This window comes from Puntigrus tetrazona, chromosome 8 (assembly GCF_018831695.1).
Source record: "Puntigrus tetrazona isolate hp1 chromosome 8, ASM1883169v1, whole genome shotgun sequence".
Classification (NCBI taxonomy): domain Eukaryota; kingdom Metazoa; phylum Chordata; class Actinopteri; order Cypriniformes; family Cyprinidae; genus Puntigrus; species Puntigrus tetrazona.
This window is the reverse complement of record NC_056706.1, coordinates 22727012-22747829: the sequence shown is the minus strand read 5'-3', so window position 1 is coordinate 22747829 and position 20818 is coordinate 22727012. Positions and strand designations below refer to the sequence as shown.

The window sequence follows — 20818 nt, the reverse complement described above, 5'->3', positions numbered from 1 at the left end:
CAACTTCAATTTCAAAAAATGTTAATTGTTTTGTGGTCCTGGGTCACATATATCAATTTGCAAATTACAGATAGAAATGGTTGAACACTTTTTTCTGTGTAACTTGGAATCATTCATTCAGCTGGTTGCAATGGCTAATTTTGGTTTGTTAACTGGATAAAAAGATATCTCATGCAATAACAAATTTCTAAAATCCATCCAAATTTAGCCTACTGATTTTTATAAAGGATTTTGTAATATTTGGAGTCATAAGAGCATATATTTTGGGTTTTAAAATATAAAAGCCTCCTATTGCCCTATTTTTTCCCCTCAAATATATTACATTTTTAATTTTATGTTTAATTTATTATGCGCTATGTTGACTATGATATGAAAATTAAGCGTAATCCCAGTCTTGCTATGAATGTAAATTGCTCAGTTAGCCTATGCTTTTCAAAAACCGTTTATGCTAATATTCAAATCATTCTCAAATGTCATTCTCACGATAATATATATATATATATATATATATATATATATATATATATATATATATATATATATATATATATATATATATATATATATATATATATATATATATTTTTTATTTTTCTAAATTAATGAAAAAATTTTTTTATGGCCATTGCATTAGTAAATCAAAGCGCACGTGAGGTGGGCGGGAAATTGCCTCAGTATTGATATACGCTGAACGGCAACAGGTATGGTCTGCCTGAAAAAAATGTCTAGACTTAATTAATTAATGATTTATTTATGAATGAATGGATCTAATTTTCATGATACTTAAACTGTGTATCTGATGAACGCGGAAAAACCTGACAGCTCGCGTATTTATCTGGCTAGCATAACACAAGATGACGTCTCAAGCGAGCTCCCTACCTTAACAACCTAAAAGTAATAAACAAACGATGTAAAGAATTTGTAATGACAGCCTGAACTCTACAACATATATAAAAGTCAATTATTATGTCACTGTGTAAATAAATGACCGTAGCCTCTTTAAGTGTGTGGTGGTTTTAATAAACGCTACATTAGCTTCGCCATCTCCCATGGCGACCACATTTTTTTTTTCAGACGCGCCACACTTCACGATGTTTTATGCACAAATCTTCACCTCTAAACGAAGCACGTTAGCCAAGATATGGCTCGCAGCCCACTGGGAGAAGAAAATAACCAAAGCACACGTGTTTGAATGTGACCTAGAGACCACCATAAAAGAGATCTTATCGCCTCAGGTAAGGTTAATCTGTTTAATCCACATATTAACACAAAACCAAGTCATTTAATGAGGTTAGTGCTCACTTTTAGAGGTAGAAAAAGCTAAACTTACCTAACTGTCTCTTCATGTGTGTGGGATTTGTCTCCATGATTCATTACCAGATGAAAGTTGGTCTGCGAACATCAGGTCACCTTCTTTTAGGAGTTGTCCGGATATACTCAAAGAAGACCAGATACCTTCTTGCAGACTGCAGTGATGCATTGGTCAAAATTAAAGTGGCTTTCAGGCCAGGTTAATGCAGCCTCATACCATATACGCCGTCTCCGGTGTGAAATCCGTCAGTAACAAGACAATGAGGGCAATAGAACTCAACAGTTTTTCATTTTTGTTCACAGGACAGACAGATCTGCCTGAGGATGCGATGGAGGCCATGTTAAAAACCATCACTCTACCGGAAGACTTCACCGACTTTGATTCCCAGCTTCCCGATCTCAAGTATCCTGTTGATTAACAGCTCACAGCTCTTCATGTATATTTCCTGCTGATGCCTAGCGTTTTTATGACTTTGGTATGTTACGTCTCGCCCAGCACCATCGACGTGGTCGATCACTTCTCTTTGAACCAGTGCCGCACTGAAGATATTACTCTGAAAGAGAGCTTTGAGAACCACTTTCTCACCATGGAGAGGATAGGTAACAGCTCTGAATGATCAGTTTTAGGTAAACCGTGCAAATCTTTGGATGTCCGTGGTTGTATTTCCCTTTCAAAGGTGAGGAAATCCAGTCTTTTCAAGGATTGTTTGATCAGAGTTTCAGTGTCCAAGGCGATTGCTTTGGTGATGAAGAAATGGCTGTCGACCTCATTGGTACGGTATAACCATTCATGAGTTTACACTGAAACTTTGCACACATTCTAATGAAACGAGCAATAGTTACGTGGGTTAAAAGTCTGACTGAAATGAATACTGGCATGTAAATACTCAGATAAACATTTGTTTTAATCATGCAAAAATATTGATTATATTTAGCATTGCTCAATACAATACATTATCAAAAAAATCCAAATATTGATTAATGTTAACCAAATATATGTTTAGTTAGTGTTTTAAGATTCTCTTATATATCTTGCTGATTGCTATGGTCTTTTTTAAACCACTTAATTTCTGTAACTGTATCACCTTACCACTTCTCTGTCCAATATTTGTTCATCTCTCTTTATTTGTGTACCGTCAAGACTTTATAGCCAATACGACCGATGATGCTGTGGTGCCCGATATCTTTGATGAAACTCCTAATGAATTGCCAGCTACACCTCCCCCAACTGCTGTCAATGCAGAAGGTGATGATGGTACTTTGTTTATAATCTTTGCTTATAATATTTGTAATATATATTTGAATTACATTATATTTGAACAACATATGAACAAGCAACAGTGCTGTTGTTGATGGTTTATCCATCTGAATATTTCAGTGTTGTTAAAAGCTCGAAATTACCACACAATCATTAACAGTAAGAAGGAAAAGGTAAAAATGTGCACGATAATTTGTTTTGTTATCTAAAACGCTTAATGGCTTGTTAGGTCTCATAAAGATACTGTGAAAATGAAGACCTTTTTAATTTGCATACCTAACAGTTTTTTTTTTCATGCAGATGTAGTCTTTGAAAAGGCTAGTGATATGTATTTTAAGGTTAAAAGCTTACATGCAGAAGCTTTAATGTAACAAGATATGTTTAGATATGTATTTCACTTAGGACATGTAGCGTGGTCTTTAAATGTTTGCTATATGACCAAGTTTCTAAAATGATAAACGGCTTATTTCTAATTGATTACATGGGTGTATAGCAACAACTTAAATACGAACACTTTTTTTAAGAATTGCCCTTTGATTGCAATGTTAACATTTACCACTGTGTCATTTTCTCAAAGAGTTGGAGTCTGTGAAACCAGAACTTTCCTGTTTAAAGGATAGGAGCAGTCCAGCCCCGACCGAGACCACTTTCTTAGTAAATGCGGAGGAGGGTTTTGCTCTTGCACCTGTTGTTGCCTCAAGTGAGTTTTAGCTGCTATGGCGATTTACGTGAGCAGCAGTTTTAAGCTTTGCCTCAAATTGCTGTACATTGTTCACTGTTGAACCGTTAAACAGTCCGTTATCATTTAATCATCTTTTCATCGTTCCAAACCTTCACGGGTCTTTAACTTTCTTCCGACAAAACGTAAAAGAATATAATTTAAGAAATGTTTTTTTGTCCATACAGCGTAAAGGGTAATTAAAAACGAACTAATCTCTTCTGTTGGTTATCAACTTCCTTCAGAATATCTTATTTTATATTCTGCAGAAGAAAGAAATTTGGAGCAACATGAGAGCCACTAGAGGGTGCTGTAGACGATCAGGAATAAAAATATCATGTACATTTTTAGGGCTAATATGGTAATGGATCAGCGTATGTACACAGCGCATGATGTGTAGATATTCTGTGTTAAATACCAAGAAATACCATAATGTAAATAAAACGTGTAATGTGCAACCAAAGCATATTTATCGAGGAATATTACAGCATCATACAAAGTAATATCAACCATAGTTTTTCTTGAATATTTTTAGCTGACAAATATTAAAACATGTTTGCATAATACTGGATCACAAATGCAACATTTGTTTTTATATTTTGAGATGGCAACTGGACACCACTCACTGAATTAAACGCCAATGCAAAATGAGTTTTCATTATATATATATATATATATATATATATATATATATTGCATATTGCTCAGAAAGCAGTTTTGTAGTATTCTATTCTGAATCTAGACACTTCAGACCAGGGCCTAAAACTAATATTTTGCCACACCTGACTGGTGACTAGTGAAAATTTACCAGCCACAAACTAGCAATGAAACTTTATGCGCATCAATTAATTAAAACGATCAGAACAAAAATTGGTATTTTATTATTTAATAATAATAATAATTATTATTATTAAAGTATTACACATTCATGGATGCAACTCCTCATCTTTCAATGAGAACTTTTTAAAAATATTTTGAGATCAAAACAGGTCACTTATTATATTTGTGTAGATTCAATTTGAAAGTGTTTTTGTGAGGGGTCATTTTACAGTACCATTAATACTAATTCAGTTCTGTACCTGCTTGTAGTCAACCGCTATTAAACGGTCCTGTGCATATGCATATTCTGAATTTGATTTACTAAATCTTCTCTGAACTAATTTTTTATAGTTTACATGTTCTCAGATCTATCTAACATATATGAGAGAAAAAGCGCACACGTGATATAAATAAGTGTTTGATTGTGTAGTTTGTCATTAATTACATGCGAGTAATCTCATTTAGCTGCACTATAAGAGGAACGCTTTGCTCGGTTTCTCTACATAAACCATTGACAGTTTGAAGAAAAGTGTTGTTTAAGAGGAACGAACATCCACATACACTGTGGAGACTGTAAAAAATGATGTGAGTAAATCTGCCAAACTGTTGTCGGTCATTGCTGTGATTGACAGTGATGAGTGCAGCACTGGGCAGAATGAGCTATCTAAAAACCGATGTCAAAAATAGACTTGTGCATTAAGTGATGCAGAGTAAAAAAAAAACTACAAAAAAGTTAACTTAAAACACAATTTTGATGTGTCCATTTGTTTAAAAAATAGTTTTTATATTAAATCAATGAGTGATCTTCTATTGCCATCTACTGGAAAAAGTAGTACATTTGGAACATTTGTAAAAGGTCATCTGATCGTCATCTTTCTTTGTCTTCCACAAGGATTTTTTCATGTCATCATCAATGAAAAGTGAATTTTACTGCATAACTGTAAAGTAAAAAAACGTTTGAGTTTACATCCCAGCATATTAATTTAATTTCCATAAAAATAATCATTCATGTTTTTTTCTTTGCCTTCAAATGTTAAACCATAGGCTTTTGTGAAAGTAAGGTACAGTCTACGTGAAAGCTAAGTGTCTGCTTTTAAAATCAACAAATTCAAATCTAAAACAAATATTGTCTGATTGTAATCCATATGAAAGTGAGGTGGTCTTTTCTGTATCTGAACGCTTATTGTCTTTTAAATGAAAACAAATGATATCTGATTATGTAATTGATATGAAACTAAAGTGACGTTCTGTCTTTCCTGTATCTGAGCTCATTATCAACGTTAACTATAATAATTATATTACTAATTACTCTGTCTGAAAAATAATTTAGTTACTCAATAAGTAAAGTCATTTAAATACAATATTGAAGTAAATAGTAGTAAATAATCACTTTTTGAAAGTAACTGACTCCAACACACTAAATATATTTTTGTAACTTAACATAATAACAATAAACCATATCGTGTTCTTAGAGATTGTTTTAATTCATATAAAGGTTATGGCCGGATGGCAATTAAAACTGATTGATACTGTATACTGAACAGTGCTGCGTCAGACTAATGGAAAGTTCAAACATGTGCTCAGCATCTTCAACAAGGAAAAGAAGCGCGAGGAAGCGGAAACTGGTGATTGACCGGTCGAAGGAACTAACAGATGATGACATCAGGAGTCAACTGGCTGACTGCTCCGACCTTGTAACCCTGTTGGAGATAGCTCCGCCCACTCGGCAGCTCATGGAGTGGAGGGATAATGGAGGAGTTAAGCAGCTCTTTTCCAGTTTTTGCCTACCACTATTACACCCTGACTTAAAGCAGGTATCGCTCACCCTCTGTTGAAATTGCATCAGAGCTGAAGTCCACCGTTATCATTAGACTGTCAGCGTAGCATTAAGCAATGCATCATGGGAAATATTCCTTGCCCTCTGTTCCTCTAGCTGTTCCCTTGTGGCGCATCACCTAGGAAACCAGGAGGCTTGGAGGGAGGAGCAAGACACCAGACTGACCCAGAGGAGATGAGAGAGCAACCTAGAGAGGGTAACAAATCACATTGCATCAGACAGAAACAGAGTTGATGGAAATCTGGCCCAGATTCCATCTGGTATGAAGATAAGTGATCACCTTCATACCTGGTCCTAACATTAATTTTAAACGTGTCTTCCATATTTGGATAAGGATGATTACTCACACTTGTGCATTGACTGTCGACTGTCGGATCCAGTGTAGTCAGTACAGCATCGACTTTTAGTTTCAGGCCCACAATAAATCTTGGCTTTTTTTAGTTTTCAAATGAATCTGTGATTAAAATTAAGTCATGTAAATTACTCAAAATGAAGTGAACTGAAGACCAAGTTCTTGCTGGCGAGGTCTCCCAGTAGGCACCGGACATCTATATCACGTCAGATTGATGTTGGACATGATGTCGGCCAGATGTTGCATTTCGGTTGACAATGAAAAATCGGGTTGATGTTAGTATTTGACGTTGACTTAATTTTAGTTACACAACCTAAAAACAATGAATATCGGCGTCAGTTGACGTCTGTTTTGGACATCAATTTAACATTGACATTAGACATCGAATTTACATTGTATTTTGTTCACCTGACGTCGCAACCAAAATATCAACATCTTATGATGCTGGGTATATGACCCTGAACCATAAAACCAGTCATAAGTGTAGTTTTTTCAATATTGAGATTTATAAACTACTGAAATCTGAATAAATAAATATTTGTGATAAATTTCATGTTAATATTGGACGAGCTAACACCACATTTAAATATCTGAGGGTGCAAATAAATTTAAATAATGAGAAAATCACCTTTAAAATTGTCCAAATTAAGTTCTTAGCAATGCATATTACTAATCAGTGTTTTAATATATTTACAGTAGGAAATGTACTAAATATCTTCATGATCTTTACTTAATGTTCTAACGATTTTTGAGATTGAGAAAGCTCTAGGGTCACATATTTCAAAAGGTCATAGGAATTTTGGTTTCTTAGTTCATGACCCCTTTAAATCGAGGTGTAAACAGGTACTCCCACTCAAGTCATTCCAAACCTGAATAACTTTCTTCTAAAGAACGTCAAATGAAGTTCCAAACTTCATTTCGGAAGGAGACTATTTATTCAGTCCTGGCAATCATCATTATGAGCCTATATAAACAGCGGCCATTGTGCCATACCAGCAACCATTCATGCAACATCCCTTCACCTCCCCATGTCCTCCTCTATTTGTGTTGTTCTACCTCTATGTAGAACCCAAAGGGATGATTTGAAGAAGGTTGATAATCTAAACATTTTTGTCACTATTGACTGCACTGTGTGAACCAAAAAAAACTTGCCTAAAACAGGTTGTTTTAAATATTTTCTTAGTGCAAAAAAAAAAAAATTTGATTTAATGAAATTAAATTCAATATAGCAATTTAATATATTAAACACATTTCGCTGGATAGTTTTATTCACTTTTTTAGAGCTCTCATATCTTTTGTTTTTTTTTTTGAAAACACTAGAAGAGCAAGATTTTCTGTGAATAAAGACTTACGTTTTGCAGAAAGGACAGACTGAAATTTTGCGTATGTGTCTTATGTGAACCTGTAGGGGTCTGGGAAAACTCTGCTCAGCCGCTGCTGAATGACTGGAGTTTGCTGCTAAACTCTGTTAATCCAGTTCAAGCGGAAGGTGACGCTACTGTAGAAGACACTACTGCAGAAGTTTCTGTCACTCATCCAGAACCTCCACCTCCTGGGAATACCACCAGTGTAAGACCTGTAGCCCTGTTTACTGTCTATACAAGTTACTGGTCTTATTGTTAGTGATTCACTTGTTTCATCAGAATGTAACTAATCATTTCACCCCCATCTCTCTGGTTTAAAGGAGGAGAGTAGATTGGAGGTGTCGTATCCAGAGCCTCTCTCTGAGATCTTCATGAATGTTAACCCATTTGAAGATATGAGGGAAAACCCATTGACTCACACACAGGTAGTGCTAAACACATAAATACTGATTAATAAACAATGTTTATTTAATTTAATGTCGACTAGTCACATCAGTGCCTTGATTTGAATTGCCGTAGTAATCAATGCAATTTATTATATATTTTTAACTAATTTAAAGTCGAATAACATAATGTATAATCAAACTTTTTGATCTGAATTATTCGTTGTATAATTTACTGTAATTTTTATAATCATTTTGTCAAACACAGTGTTCTTACACTATTGTTATATTTAGTTTCCGTCTATATATTTAAGGTCATTAAGACTTTTTTTAATTAGGTTACTACTTTTATTCAGCAGCAAGTTTATCAAAGGTGACAGCGAAGAATTTTACAAACAAACAATTAATTTTTTTTTTTATAAATTCAGTCCTTTTGAATTTTGTTCATCAAAAATGCTGAAGATAAAAATTTTCAAGTTATTGAAAAGTTACAAGTTATTTGAAATGCAGTTTAAATTTCACAATATTACTGTTTTGACTGTATTTTGGATCAAGTAAGTGCTGTATTGGTGAGCAGAATAGACGTGATGTGTGTGTGTGTAACCTTTGACCTCTTCCCCTTGTCTACAGTCTGCTCTGAACAGCCAGGATGCAGAGGATAAGAGAATGAGCAGTCGGGCACACAACCTCCTCCAGGCCCTGAAAGTAAGGAATAATCAAACACATAATCCACAGGCAGTGCTGCTGATCGGGCATGGAGTGTTAAGACGTTGTAGAGGAGGAATTAGGTATCAAAAAATAAGAGAGTGGGAGATTAAATGTATAGACGGTGATGAGAGCGGTGATAATGGCAGAAGCAGGCCATGTTAAAGCGCTGTGACGTGTGCTACCTGATCTCACAAACAAAACATACCTGTGCATGGGAAGGTTTTCACAAGACGAGAAGTAACCTACCGATTAGGGCTGGGCAATACGAGCGAAAATTAATGTGTCTGTATTTTTTGGCTGATATGCGGTATACATGTCGATATTTTCGACGCTTTTATATTTTGATTAAACAAATAGAGTGAATGTAATAATGCAGGCATACACTATACACAAAAAGGGTTAAAATCACATTACAGTTTACATTGCAATCTAAAATAATGCTTTTTAAGCAGAAGTTAAAATTTATTAGAGTAAAAATAATAAAAAAGCGCAGGCAATAATTGAGTAAAAACACTATTTTGATTAGCCCTTTACAGTCACTGTCATACAAATACGCTTCAATCACTTTCAATCAGTCACTTTTATTTCTATAGCGCTTTTAACAACACAGATGTATCAAAGCACTGAACAGTATCAAATACATCTATATTATATAAACACTTTGATGTTAGATATTATATTTGTCATGAACCGTGCCTTTGTGGCTCTCTCCGACTTCCACCGAAGCGTTTACATTTCCATTTGCCTTCCCGTGTCGATCTTGGACTGTCTTATCGTTTCTCTGATTGTTTGCTGCCTGCCTTTTGACCCTTTGCCTGCCTGCCTCGACCTTCGTTTGACACCGTTTACGATTCTGCCGTTGCCTCTGATATCCCTGACTTTGATTTCAGCCAGACTCAAGTAACTTGTATACGTTTTAGACTTGTTTTACAGACTTTGCACTAACTTCGTGCTGCTTTTCAGAGACGAGACTCTTCCCCCAGTGCCGTGTACAGTCTTCACTCTTTATGCGAGAGCAGCAGTCGTTCATGCGTGGCAGCCATATTTTTCTGCCTGCTGGTTTTGAGGAAACAACAAATCCTCAGTTTGCACCAGAGCAGCCCGTACAGTGACATCATGGCCACACCCGGGCCTCTCTTTTCTTCCTTTTAGAGCAGGCGGCCATGAAGCATGGAGGGAAAACCTTTAGAGATGTTACAGCTCGGTAAAAGACTTTTTGGTTGGGAGCAAACTTGATGGATTTCTGTACAAATTTAGTGTTAGAAATTCCTATGGAGACCTGCTTAAAAATGTCCAAACTGTGGAATTTGCCTGTATGGTGTTATACTGGTTGTAAAGAAGAATATGCATATCTAATGATTATTAATATGATTGTTTCAGTTAAAGCGATTTCATAAATTGACTGAATTGAAAAGTGACTTGGCATGGATTGAAACTAAAGCCTGAAATGGTATTTGTCTTTTTGTCCTAGAGTTTAATGTAATAATTAAGTTTCAGTTCTGCTCCGAGTTGATTATTATGATCTGTGTGTTCTTTCTACCCAGTTCTTGAGACCATTACATGTACAAGTTAAATAATACGCAATTATTAGTAATAATAAAAAAGTATTTTGTTCTTGCAGACACTTTTTCCACAGAGGTTTAGCAGTGCTCTTGTGTGAACAGAGACTGATGCTATATTGAGAAGTGGCATAATTAGCATAAGAATACCTTTTTTATGTTGTTTGTAGCTTTTCACGATTAACTTTTAATGAACTGAAGCTGTTTAAGTTTACCTTGTTAAAATAGGAATATCTAACATGATGAAACAGGCTAAGAAATCCTTATTTGTTCGTCTCGCAATCATTAAATGGCATTATTTAAAAGTAGAGGTTTGCTTACAAAACTTAGTTCAGATGTTTTCTTAGACATTATTAGGAGATGCAGAATGACATCTGATATTTATACGTATTTTAGGTAGTCTGTTATAAATGATTTACATTAGAATTTAACCTTTTTATCAGCAAATTGCACTTTAGTTTAAGGACCGGTTCTCACTATTAATTATTATTTCTCACTATCAGCATGCCTGTAATACAGAGGGTTAAAAAAAGTATTGATCTTATGTTCTACTGGATCCAGATCATGTGATTGGCTGGGTCATTCTATCAGCTTTTTCTTTCTCTGAAACCAACTGAGAACTTCCTTGGCTGTGTTTGGGATCATTGTCTTGCTGAAATGTCCATTCATCATCCTGAACTAGCTAATATTAATTTCCACTGACAGGCCGCAGGATTGCTTTCTTATTACTTGTATATCTTTTCTAGTGTCTTGGCATTAAGTGGTTTTTTGCTCCTCCCTTTCTTTATTAGTCACAACTTCATTTCTGAACTTATTTGTTTTCTTTGCATGTATGGATTGCTTGGGTTGTTATCAACATCTGGTACTTTATTTTTATTACTCTATATTGGTATTTTACCCACAGTATACGATTAATGTATTGACTGTTCATTGCTTGTAAAGCACATATTTTGCATGACCATATTCTGCATGCCTATTACTAACCTTACTATTAATGAGCATTGAGACAAAAGTTGTAGTGGATTTTCTAAAAATGAGGAAAAGTTAAAAAAGTCTGATACTTTGTTCTTGAAGCTGCTTTCATTCAAGGATACGGTGTCATTTTGATTAAAAGGACGTTTAGACATGAACAATGGTGAGTATAATTATTTGTATTAATAGTGTATGCAAACCATTGTGAGTATAATAATTGTGTATGTTGATTATTTTTATTATTAATATAACAGTGTGTATTGATAGTGTACCTTTCGTTGCTAAGTGTTCTCTGTCTTCTTGTGTAAAATTTCATGTAAAAAATATAATAAATACTATTTTGACCATTTGGTCTCTGTCCCTTTAAGAGACGCCGTCGCAGCGTCACGCAAATGCGTCTGTTGTGTTCTCATCACCATCATCATCATCCTCATCCTCAGCAGCAGCAGCATCCGTCCATCAGCGAGATGACGGCGCGCGCATCGCCGGCCCGAGCGCAGGGCACCGCCGACATCCGTGAACAAACTTCACCGGGATCCTGCACGACCGCGTCGGCGGAGGAGCCGAGGACGTAAGTGACGCTCATCCCTGTTCACTCTTCCCTCTCATCAGTTCTCTCGACTCTCAGCCGTTTCAGAAACTACGACAGGAGCTTCGTGCCGAGCATCGTCGTGAAGACGTGTGCGCCTCACGTGTAGCTGCGTCTCCCGGCGTCCTGCGGCGCCTGCAGGCTAGGCGTGTTGTGTCGTTTAGTTTTATGCTGAACAGAGTCGCCGGCGCGCTGTTGCGTCCCAGACGGGCGAAGGATGTTCAGCTGAGAGCAGATGAGAACTGTTACGTAAGACAGCTTGTGTCCTTTACTACACGGGGACGATTTACCTGCAGCGCGTGGAGGGCGGTGACGTCATGGCCCGTTCCCGCCACGGGAGTTTTTTAAGTCTCTGATTAAAAAAAAAAAGAAAAGAAATGCAGTCCTGTGCTGTACTGCGGTAGAGTCAAGTGAGGCAGAAATGAACCAGGGATGAAAATAATTGTTATAATATTATTGTATAGGGCTGTATGGGGTTAGACTCTCTGCATATAACATAGTGACCCGTAGCTGTCAGATATTACTTAGAAGCAAGTGTTGTTGAGTGTGTCAATGTCAAATGAAAGTAAAATTAGCCCTAGAAACATATATATATATATATATATATATATATATATATATATATATATATATATATATATATATATATATACACACATATACACACATACATATATATAATTAATTTGATTAGTTTAACTGAAGTATATGTACATTTCTGACGATCATGATCTTTTAATTAAGCATGAAATGTTTGATAACATTTTACCCAGTAGTTAATGCATTACTTGGGCATTATTAAATGATTAATGCATTATTAATAATGAGCAAGATATTTTTGATGACACAAAATAATAATGCTAAACTTAAAAAATACAATGAATAAAATTCAACTCTTCATTATTAACAATGCTAGCTCATGTCCATTAAATATCATTAACACTTGCGATTTTAATAATTCATTAGTACATTTTGACATAACATGGACTAAGATTAATAAACGGTTTAGTGGTATTTTTCGTGGTTAGTTCATGTTAACTAATGTGGTTAACTTAGTTAACAAATGGAATGTTGTTGTGAAGTGTTACTAAAAGTTTTCAATGATTAAGATTAAAAAAAAAAAAGTAAAAATGCTGAAAATTAAATCAGATATTGTTTACGCTAGTAATACCACCATTGAAATGCGTTTCAAATTTAATGTGTATTCACATCACACAATATATTATCCTTAAAACTATTTAAGTGTAAAATTAAAAATGCAAATGAGCATGCATTTATATTTAATTTGTTCCAAAGCATCTAGAAGTAGTGCTTCTTTGAATTTACAGCAGTTAAATCATGTAGATTTATTTTAAAGGTTCATAACATAAATGGTTCATCCCTAAAAAGTGCTGCAATGCATTGTTTTGAGATACAACACGTTGTTCAGAGAAATGCAGAGTAGAACAGAGATGAAAGAGAGCGATAGGGAGAGAACATCTTGAGGGAATTGTTAAGATGAAGAAAATGAAAGATGCAATGATTTTGACTGTTCAGGCCAGATTCAGAACATAAGGACTCCTCGTCTCACTCCTTATATAACACCAGCAGCTCCAGATATTGTGTGTGTGTGTGTGTGTGTCTCTGTTCATGTTACTTGCAGCGCAGACATTCTGTGACGTCCTGAACTGAACCCTGTTGTCTGACAGATGCTTTTGGGGCTAAATATACCGACAGCCAACTCTGATATCATACACACTTTGCTTATTTATTACGAAAGCCATTTTTTTTTTTTTACTGATGACAGTGCAGACTTAAATCAGAACTGGGTCGTGCTCGAAAAAGCCTGTTTTTAGCAGCACCTTATACGCGGTTCTTAGACGGTTAGGGTGAAATATGCTTTCGTCAAATATGCATTATCAAATACAAAAGCATAAATCCTGCACGCGATCCACAGGTTCGCATAATAACAAAAGTACTGAAACGGTGTTTCGGCCGCTTGACCTTCCTCAGGTTTAGTATATTTGAGAATTAGTAATCTAGCGTGCAATCAGCCGTAGTATTAATGACCACCATGCCTCCAGTTAATACAATAATGCAGAAACACATGAATAGTTCACACTAGCTTCGGCGGCCAGTGCTACGTCAATCGCACCCACACACTCTTGTCATTCATGTCACCGTTTCATGCTCCGGAGAGACAGTCCATGTTTCTGTGAGCGTGTGAATAGCTCGGTACAAATCTGTGTGCGCGCCTTTGTCTAGTCCGGGTTTGTTTATTGTTCTGAATGCTTGGTTTACATAAGCATTTATTTTCTTGTGCGTCATGCTCTCCGTTGGATTCTGGTCAGCATCCGATGTTCTGATATTGTCTGGTATGTGTCGTTTTTTAATTTGGTATTTTAATAGAGTGCACGGTTACAGAGTAAAATAAAGCATGTGGTCAGGGCTGCGCAATTACATCGATATCGTAATTACAATTATGAACGCCACAATTACATAATCGTTCAAAAAGGCAATAATCGTTTAATGTCCACTTATGGTATTCTGAGCGCTTGTGTTTTGTTTTTTTTTCTACAAGGTTAAGGGTATATATTAAGGGTTTTTCCATTGCTGTAATTATATTTTTAGATTAGAATTATAATACCATGCATATTTTTACATTCTATGTCTCTTTAATTTAAACTTCAAGTAACTAAGCTTCACTGCCCCCATCCCATTTACTTATATTGTTTGCAAAACAATACCGGGGCAGATAAAAATACCTAAACAGTGCATATTCATATACGTTGATTTCAATGTCACTGTTACAAAAGATTTCTGTTTTAAATAAATGCTGTTCATTTGAACTTTCTCTTTATCCATTTTTCTCCCAAAATGAACTGTCTTCATGTAACACTCATCTAAGAAATAAAATTATAACGTTTTCTTTAGTAGTAAAGCATTAAATTATTTTGAAAGGACCATGTGGCATAGTGTTAAAATTGATGCTTTGCCTCACAGAAAATATACTATATTATAATAAAAAAATATATTATATTTTAAAATATATTAAAATTGTAAACAATTATTTTGAAGCGTACATACACATTGTTGACATGACATTTAAAATCTTAGCAACTTTTCAACATCAGTGTACATACAGTCTTTGAAAATATGATTCACTGCTTAAACAATTTCAAAATCAGCTGACATGCAGAAACACGCACTCTTTTGTGTATTATTAAAAAGTCCCTTTCCCTTTAAGTACCGAGATATTGCATATTCAGACATGTTTCGTTCGGACTGTATTTCACATTCTGTGTTGTACGTGTGTCTTAGAGAGATCCGTCCCGAGGAATCCTTGTAATTGTGCCATTACAAGGTGTGAGTCCTCCCCCATGTCCCTCTCAGCGAACCGAAGGCCATCTGCTGGTTCCCGCAGGTAATGCTGTCCTTTTCCATCAACGCACACGTCCGGTTTCACTGTGACATGCTGTCTGATAAGGACGTCAGAGCTCAGCTGTCACTGTGTGTGTGTGTCGCAGAAGGCCTGCTGCCCCAAGCAGCGCTCGACACTCGCACGGAGACTCGTCCGTCCGTAGCGGTTACTCAACAGCGTCCTGCAAGTGCACAGAAAACAATACTGTACCGCGCTCCAACCCAGCCACACCGCGGTGAGCGACACACACACACACTCACAGGCTAGATTTGTCTTCCATCAGGGTCGTGTTCCAGTTTTCGTACGGTGGCGGAAAGCACGGTACAGAAATAGAATTAATGGAACAGACGTGACGCCGTATGCATTTAAAAGTCTGGTTACTTTCTGTGCATTGTAAAAAGCAATACACAAATAAACTTGAAAGATATTTGTGTTTTAAAATACAGAAATTGACCATAATGTGTATTGAAAGAGTTATTCGGCTATTCACAAACCCTGATGTTGTTCCAAAGATGTTTTTCTTTCTCTGTGGTCCAAGATATTTAGCAAGAACGTGCAGGCTGCTCTTAAAAGTCAATGGAGAATAGGGCTATCATGAAAAGCACCGTAGAAGTAGTTCATAGTACTCGCATATTATTTATTTATGTCTTCTAAAGCCATACAAAAGCTGTTATTCACTAAAAAACAGAAAACCTTCCCTTTTGCCGTAGTCCTCAAGTGCATTTGTAATTTTATTTCACTTTTGTGAATGGTACTAAATGCAGGTTGACATCTGTGAAAATTTAAAAAAAAACTACATTTGTAGACCAGACAGTGACACACGTGGAGCTATTTTTAGCTTTTTCTGTAAAAAAGTAAAAAACCAGGTAGTTCATTGATGCTGAAAGATTACATTGAGCTTTTGCTGAAATTAAAAACAATAAAAAACAATGTTAGGCAGAGTAGATGGAAAATCAGTAACAACTTTTTGTTACGTGAAAAATTCGAACTAAAAAAATTATCACGTTCTGCCACTTAGGCCTTCTGTATTTTCTCTTCAGCAGAAATATAATGTCTGTTGCTTTTTGTGCAAATGAGATGAGAGATAGTCATCCTTCTTGTATAAATTTACACTATAGGTGTGTTGCACCAGTCCTAATATTTACACTTGGGCCTGTTATATAAATTTTTTTTAACATGCTAAATATGTCACAATTGTATGAGATAAATCGCAATGATATATTTATGTCGATTTTTTTGTTTGTGGCTCTCTGACCCAGACGGCAGGCAAAGTATGCGACCTGTAGTGAGAATCACGGGATCCGTCCTCCTGCTCCTGAGCAGTATCTCACCCCACTGCAGCAGAAGGAAGTGTGCATTCGCCATTTACGAGCTCGGCTGAAAGAAAACGTGGAGAGGCTTCAGGACCGGTCCGTAGTTCTTCTATCTCTCAACATCCTGTCAGTAGAGTTTATAGCTTTGGGACATACTGAGTGTGTATATATATATATATATATATATATATATATATATATATATATATATATATATATATATATATATATATATATATATATAGTAGAACCTTCCCTGCATCTGAACACACACTTCCCTACTATATGTTGCATGAAATTATCATTTCATAAGGTGCAAAAGAAACTGCAAGTCATCGTAGTCAAGGCATCAAGTTACCAAAAAGGCAAATAAAGCTGCATTGAAACTGTGCATGCATGTATTTGTTATATATGAGTCACATTTAAGAACATAATCACAGACACACCCATGATTCAACTCATCAGATCATTAGAATTAGAAGGGTTTGGTAACTTTAAAATGGCTTTTATTGTAGTGGGTTTATGTGAGGATTGATTTAAGTTCATGATAAAATTGCTATGGTTGAAATTGAACTTCTGGTGTCATCCGTCTCCTGATCAAGCCTGGTTTCTCCCAAGGTTTTTTTCCCCATTTTATCGTATTTATTTAGATAATACTGAACTGAGCTGGACAATAGTGTCTCTGAATTTAATAATGAAATGTCTTTAACTGAAAATGAGTGTTTAATTTTGCCATTATACATAGCTGGCACTCTATTCTCCAATTTGATACTGTTAAGTTCTTTAACACAATCTTTATTGTTAAAAGCGTTATATAAATATAGGTGACTTGACTATTGTTAAAGGCTATAGTCAATGATTAAGTGTTATGGTGGAAAATCATCAGTGAAAAGACAGTGTTATTATCTTCGGTGATACTGACCTTTATTCATTAAAAAGATGTCATTAAACAAATAATTATAATATACTGTCTTTGTCATTTCTACATTGATTTGAAGATTGAATGTGAAATTATTGCTTAATTTTAAATTGCTTAATTTCAATTCACAGCACTAGTCTGAACACATCACACATTCATACCATATAGAACAAACTTTTTAATGGATGTGAAGTTCAAAGACAGCACTAGATTTATATCTATACCTTCTTTTTTTTTTTTTACCACGGCAGTGACTCTGAGATCGAAGAGTTACGGATGCAGCTGACTCGGATGCAGGAGGACTGGATCGAGGAAGAATGCCATCGCATAGAAGCCCAGCTGGCCCTAAAAGAGGCCAGGAAGGAGATCCGGCAGCTTCAGCACGCAGTGGAAACCGTTCGGTCCAATCTGGGGCCCCATGAAGCAGATCAACAGGACTGCAAGTCTGAAGGCCTAGGCGTCGGTAGGATAGCCCCACGATTTGGGGCATCCAGGTCTTGTGGCTGCTCTCCGGCCCACACCATGAGTCGCAGCGCCACCTTCACCAGGCTGAGCAGTGACACATCACCCGGCGCTACAGATCGCAACGGAAACATACGCTCTGATCGCTACATTCCTGCCAACAGAGGCGCGATGACGTTACCACGAGGGGACGGACGCACTCATCTGCTCCTGGAAGCGGCTCTACTGTCTGAGCAGGTTCCTCACGCGACACTATGCTCCACTTTGTCGCGATCCTCCACCTGCGAGAGACTGTGCAGCGGAGAGGCGGTGTTGCCCGTCAGCCGATCCTGCCACGGCATAAACAACAACTGCAACTGTGCTCCGCACGCCTACCTCCCACACCACCATTTGTTTTTGCACCTCCCACAGGAGGAAGCCCCGCCTCCTCCTCCTCCGCCTCCTCCACCGCCAACAGCGCCTCCTAGCGCATCGGAGGTCAGCGACAGACCAGGGTACCGGTCCCAGGCCTGCAGCCCCACCATAACCTGGATCTCCGAAGAAGGCGCGGGTGAGGAGTTGAGCGTCATCACTTCGGCGACTTGCGCGCCAGATGTCACTCTAGCCGAGCCGCAGGTGTTTTCGCCGTCCTCCGCAACCACTTCCCCTGCTCAGATGTCATACGTCACAGAAACTTTGCCGCTAGACAACACGGTTGATTTTACGTCATCAACGACGACGCCCACGGTGCTGACGAAGCCACAGGTTCAACAACCTTGTCCCAGAGTACCAGCACCTCTCGAGCCGCCTCCACAGGAAGCAGCGGTAGTAAGGGTCATCGGTGACGACGGAGTGGGGGACGACACAGAATCAGCTCCACCTCAGAGCAGCCACTGGAGCCGTTACTTCCTGATTGACCTCTTGGCGGTGGCCGCTCCGGTAGTTCCCACACTGGCGTGGCTTTGCCGGGGGGCGCGGAACGAAGGCATGCCAGTGTACAACATGGGCTCCCTGCTGCGCGGCTGCTGTGCCGTTGCACTACACTCTCTAAGACGGGTTGGCAGCGGTCGTGGCCGCGGTCCCTCAGGAACAGGAAGAGCGACACCTATCTGATAAATTTAGCATTACCGTACCGTCAAAGACTTTGAACTGGATCTTGAGTGGAGTCTCTGTCCTTGATCTCCCAGTAGGTAGTTTGTTTCTTGAACCAAGGAAGCCTAAATCCGTCACAGCAATGCTTGTTTGGGACAAAGATCGAGGGAATGTGGCCCTAATTTGCACAGGCACTCACAAGCTTCAAGGCTGTTGCTCGTTTCCACCTTTTGTTTTTCTTTTCCTCCTGAGTCCCTTATCTGCTGTATTTCCTCCCATTCCTGGCTGAAACTCAGCAAATAGCTGCAAGCAAAAGTCCAAACTGAGTAGAGAGGGCACAATGTACAGAAATTTAGGCCTTAATATATATATATAAAAAATAATTATATGCTTTGAAATGTCATTATGTAAACTGTTCTGAACTTAATTCTGCTCTCATTTCCAGAATGGGGCCACAAGAAAATTTTGCATGAGACGTAGGTAGGTTACAGAAATTGTTCTTCTTCAAATTTCAGGCCGTAGCTCAAACACATGAAGACTTTCAGATTTTTTACTTTTACATAGCCCTTTCCTAAGCACCCATTGTGCCGATCTCATTTCATAAGAAACAGAACTTTTCACAAATGACATTTGTTTAAAAGGGAAACCTATATTGTAACTGCACAAGAATCAATAGGCATCCTGCAGCTTTGATGTCTGGCTCTCTAAAAAAAAAACTTGCTTCAGTCAATACTTACATGGAACTAAATCACTGATACTAAAAAATGAAAATGTTTTCAGTAACGTGGAGCGTTTTACGGATCAGTGTTCTGATGTCATACTGCACTTTTAAACCACTGCTAAAATTAAACGTTCGTTTTTTTTTATCAGTTACATATGTGCATTAATAATATGAGCAAAAAGAAACTGCTTTACTGTGCTTTTTTGCTTATTATGGAATTGTAGAAAATTTTCAAAAATGCCAGATTTCATTGATAAAGCAATGGGAGGTGATGGCTTAAGATGAATTTATTCATCTGTCTTTCGGGTGGTAGATTTCTCTGCTCTTTTGAACTCAGTCTCAGGTGGAACTCAGGTGAACTGAACTAGAGAGGTTGTAAAATTAGCGGAATCCAATTAATTCGAAAAACAAAGGTTTATATATGGGAGAAATAGTTGTGAAATATAGATTTTACTGTCATAATAGGCTTGTTTTTAATCTATATCGATGACCATCACTTCAGCAAACAAATGGGTCTTTTAACTGTTGCATGCAGATTTCCGTAAACTCTATTAGGAAAAATACTTGCGGTTAATTAATGCGTTTGTAAAGCAAGTATTCCGTTTCTTTGAAGTAGCACACAAAAGAACAAAACTGGATCATCATAGAGTTCCAGTAGATTGTTTTAAGGGCTTAGATTGCATGTTAGCGCAGTAACTCTTTGTCGTTAATTACCAATGAACTTCAAGATCGTTTCAAATAGACATTCACATATACAACTCATGCCGATTTGAAGAGTCTCATTGCAAAATACGATTGTGTTTAGACAGAGCCCGTGAACATCCAACCCCGATTGTAAATTTGGATTATTTCAGTTGCCCCTTGAAAATAAAAATGTTTAATTAAAATGACAAAGCTTTTGTTGTGCCAATTACTTTTATTTATACTCTGTACTCAAAAGCAAAACACCGGTACAGAACAATCAGAAAATAATGGATGTGTAATATGTAGTTACGCAGAGCGGGATTCGGACCAATGAGATTTCACTGTGGGTGGGGCCACCGAACGAAAACGTACCGCCAT

At 37.2% G+C, this 20818-nt stretch overlaps 1 protein-coding gene across 4 annotated transcripts; it reads left to right on the top strand.

Annotated features, from left to right (window-relative positions):
- The first annotated feature begins 750 nt into the window (after nt 1-750).
- On the top strand, nt 751-20650 carry LOC122350259 (syntaphilin). 4 transcript variants are annotated; one of them, XM_043246602.1, is made up of 15 exons: nt 751-894; nt 1075-1235; nt 1381-1510; nt 1615-1714; nt 1808-1911; nt 1989-2084; nt 2453-2557; nt 3147-3269; nt 5691-5920; nt 6040-6139; nt 7704-7864; nt 7980-8084; nt 8673-8747; nt 9714-11852; nt 15171-15480. In XM_043246602.1, the coding sequence occupies exons 2-14, from the start codon at nt 1092-1094 to the stop codon at nt 9900-9902; spliced, it is 1662 nt and encodes a 553-aa protein (XP_043102537.1). In that variant the 5' UTR covers nt 751-894; nt 1075-1091; the 3' UTR covers nt 9903-11852; nt 15171-15480. The 4 variants fall into 4 exon arrangements, with proteins under 4 accessions (XP_043102537.1, XP_043102539.1, XP_043102538.1 ...); XM_043246604.1 differs by lacking the exons at nt 751-894; nt 1075-1235; nt 1381-1510; ... (8 more) ...; nt 7980-8084; nt 8673-8747 and adding exons at nt 16530-16679; nt 17754-20650 and having other exon boundaries at nt 11670-11852; nt 15171-15273; nt 15380-15505; XM_043246603.1 differs by lacking the exons at nt 751-894; nt 1075-1235; nt 1381-1510; ... (8 more) ...; nt 7980-8084; nt 8673-8747 and adding exons at nt 16530-16679; nt 17754-20650 and having other exon boundaries at nt 11670-11852; nt 15171-15273; nt 15377-15505.
- Nucleotides 20651-20818: the final 168 nt, after the last annotated feature.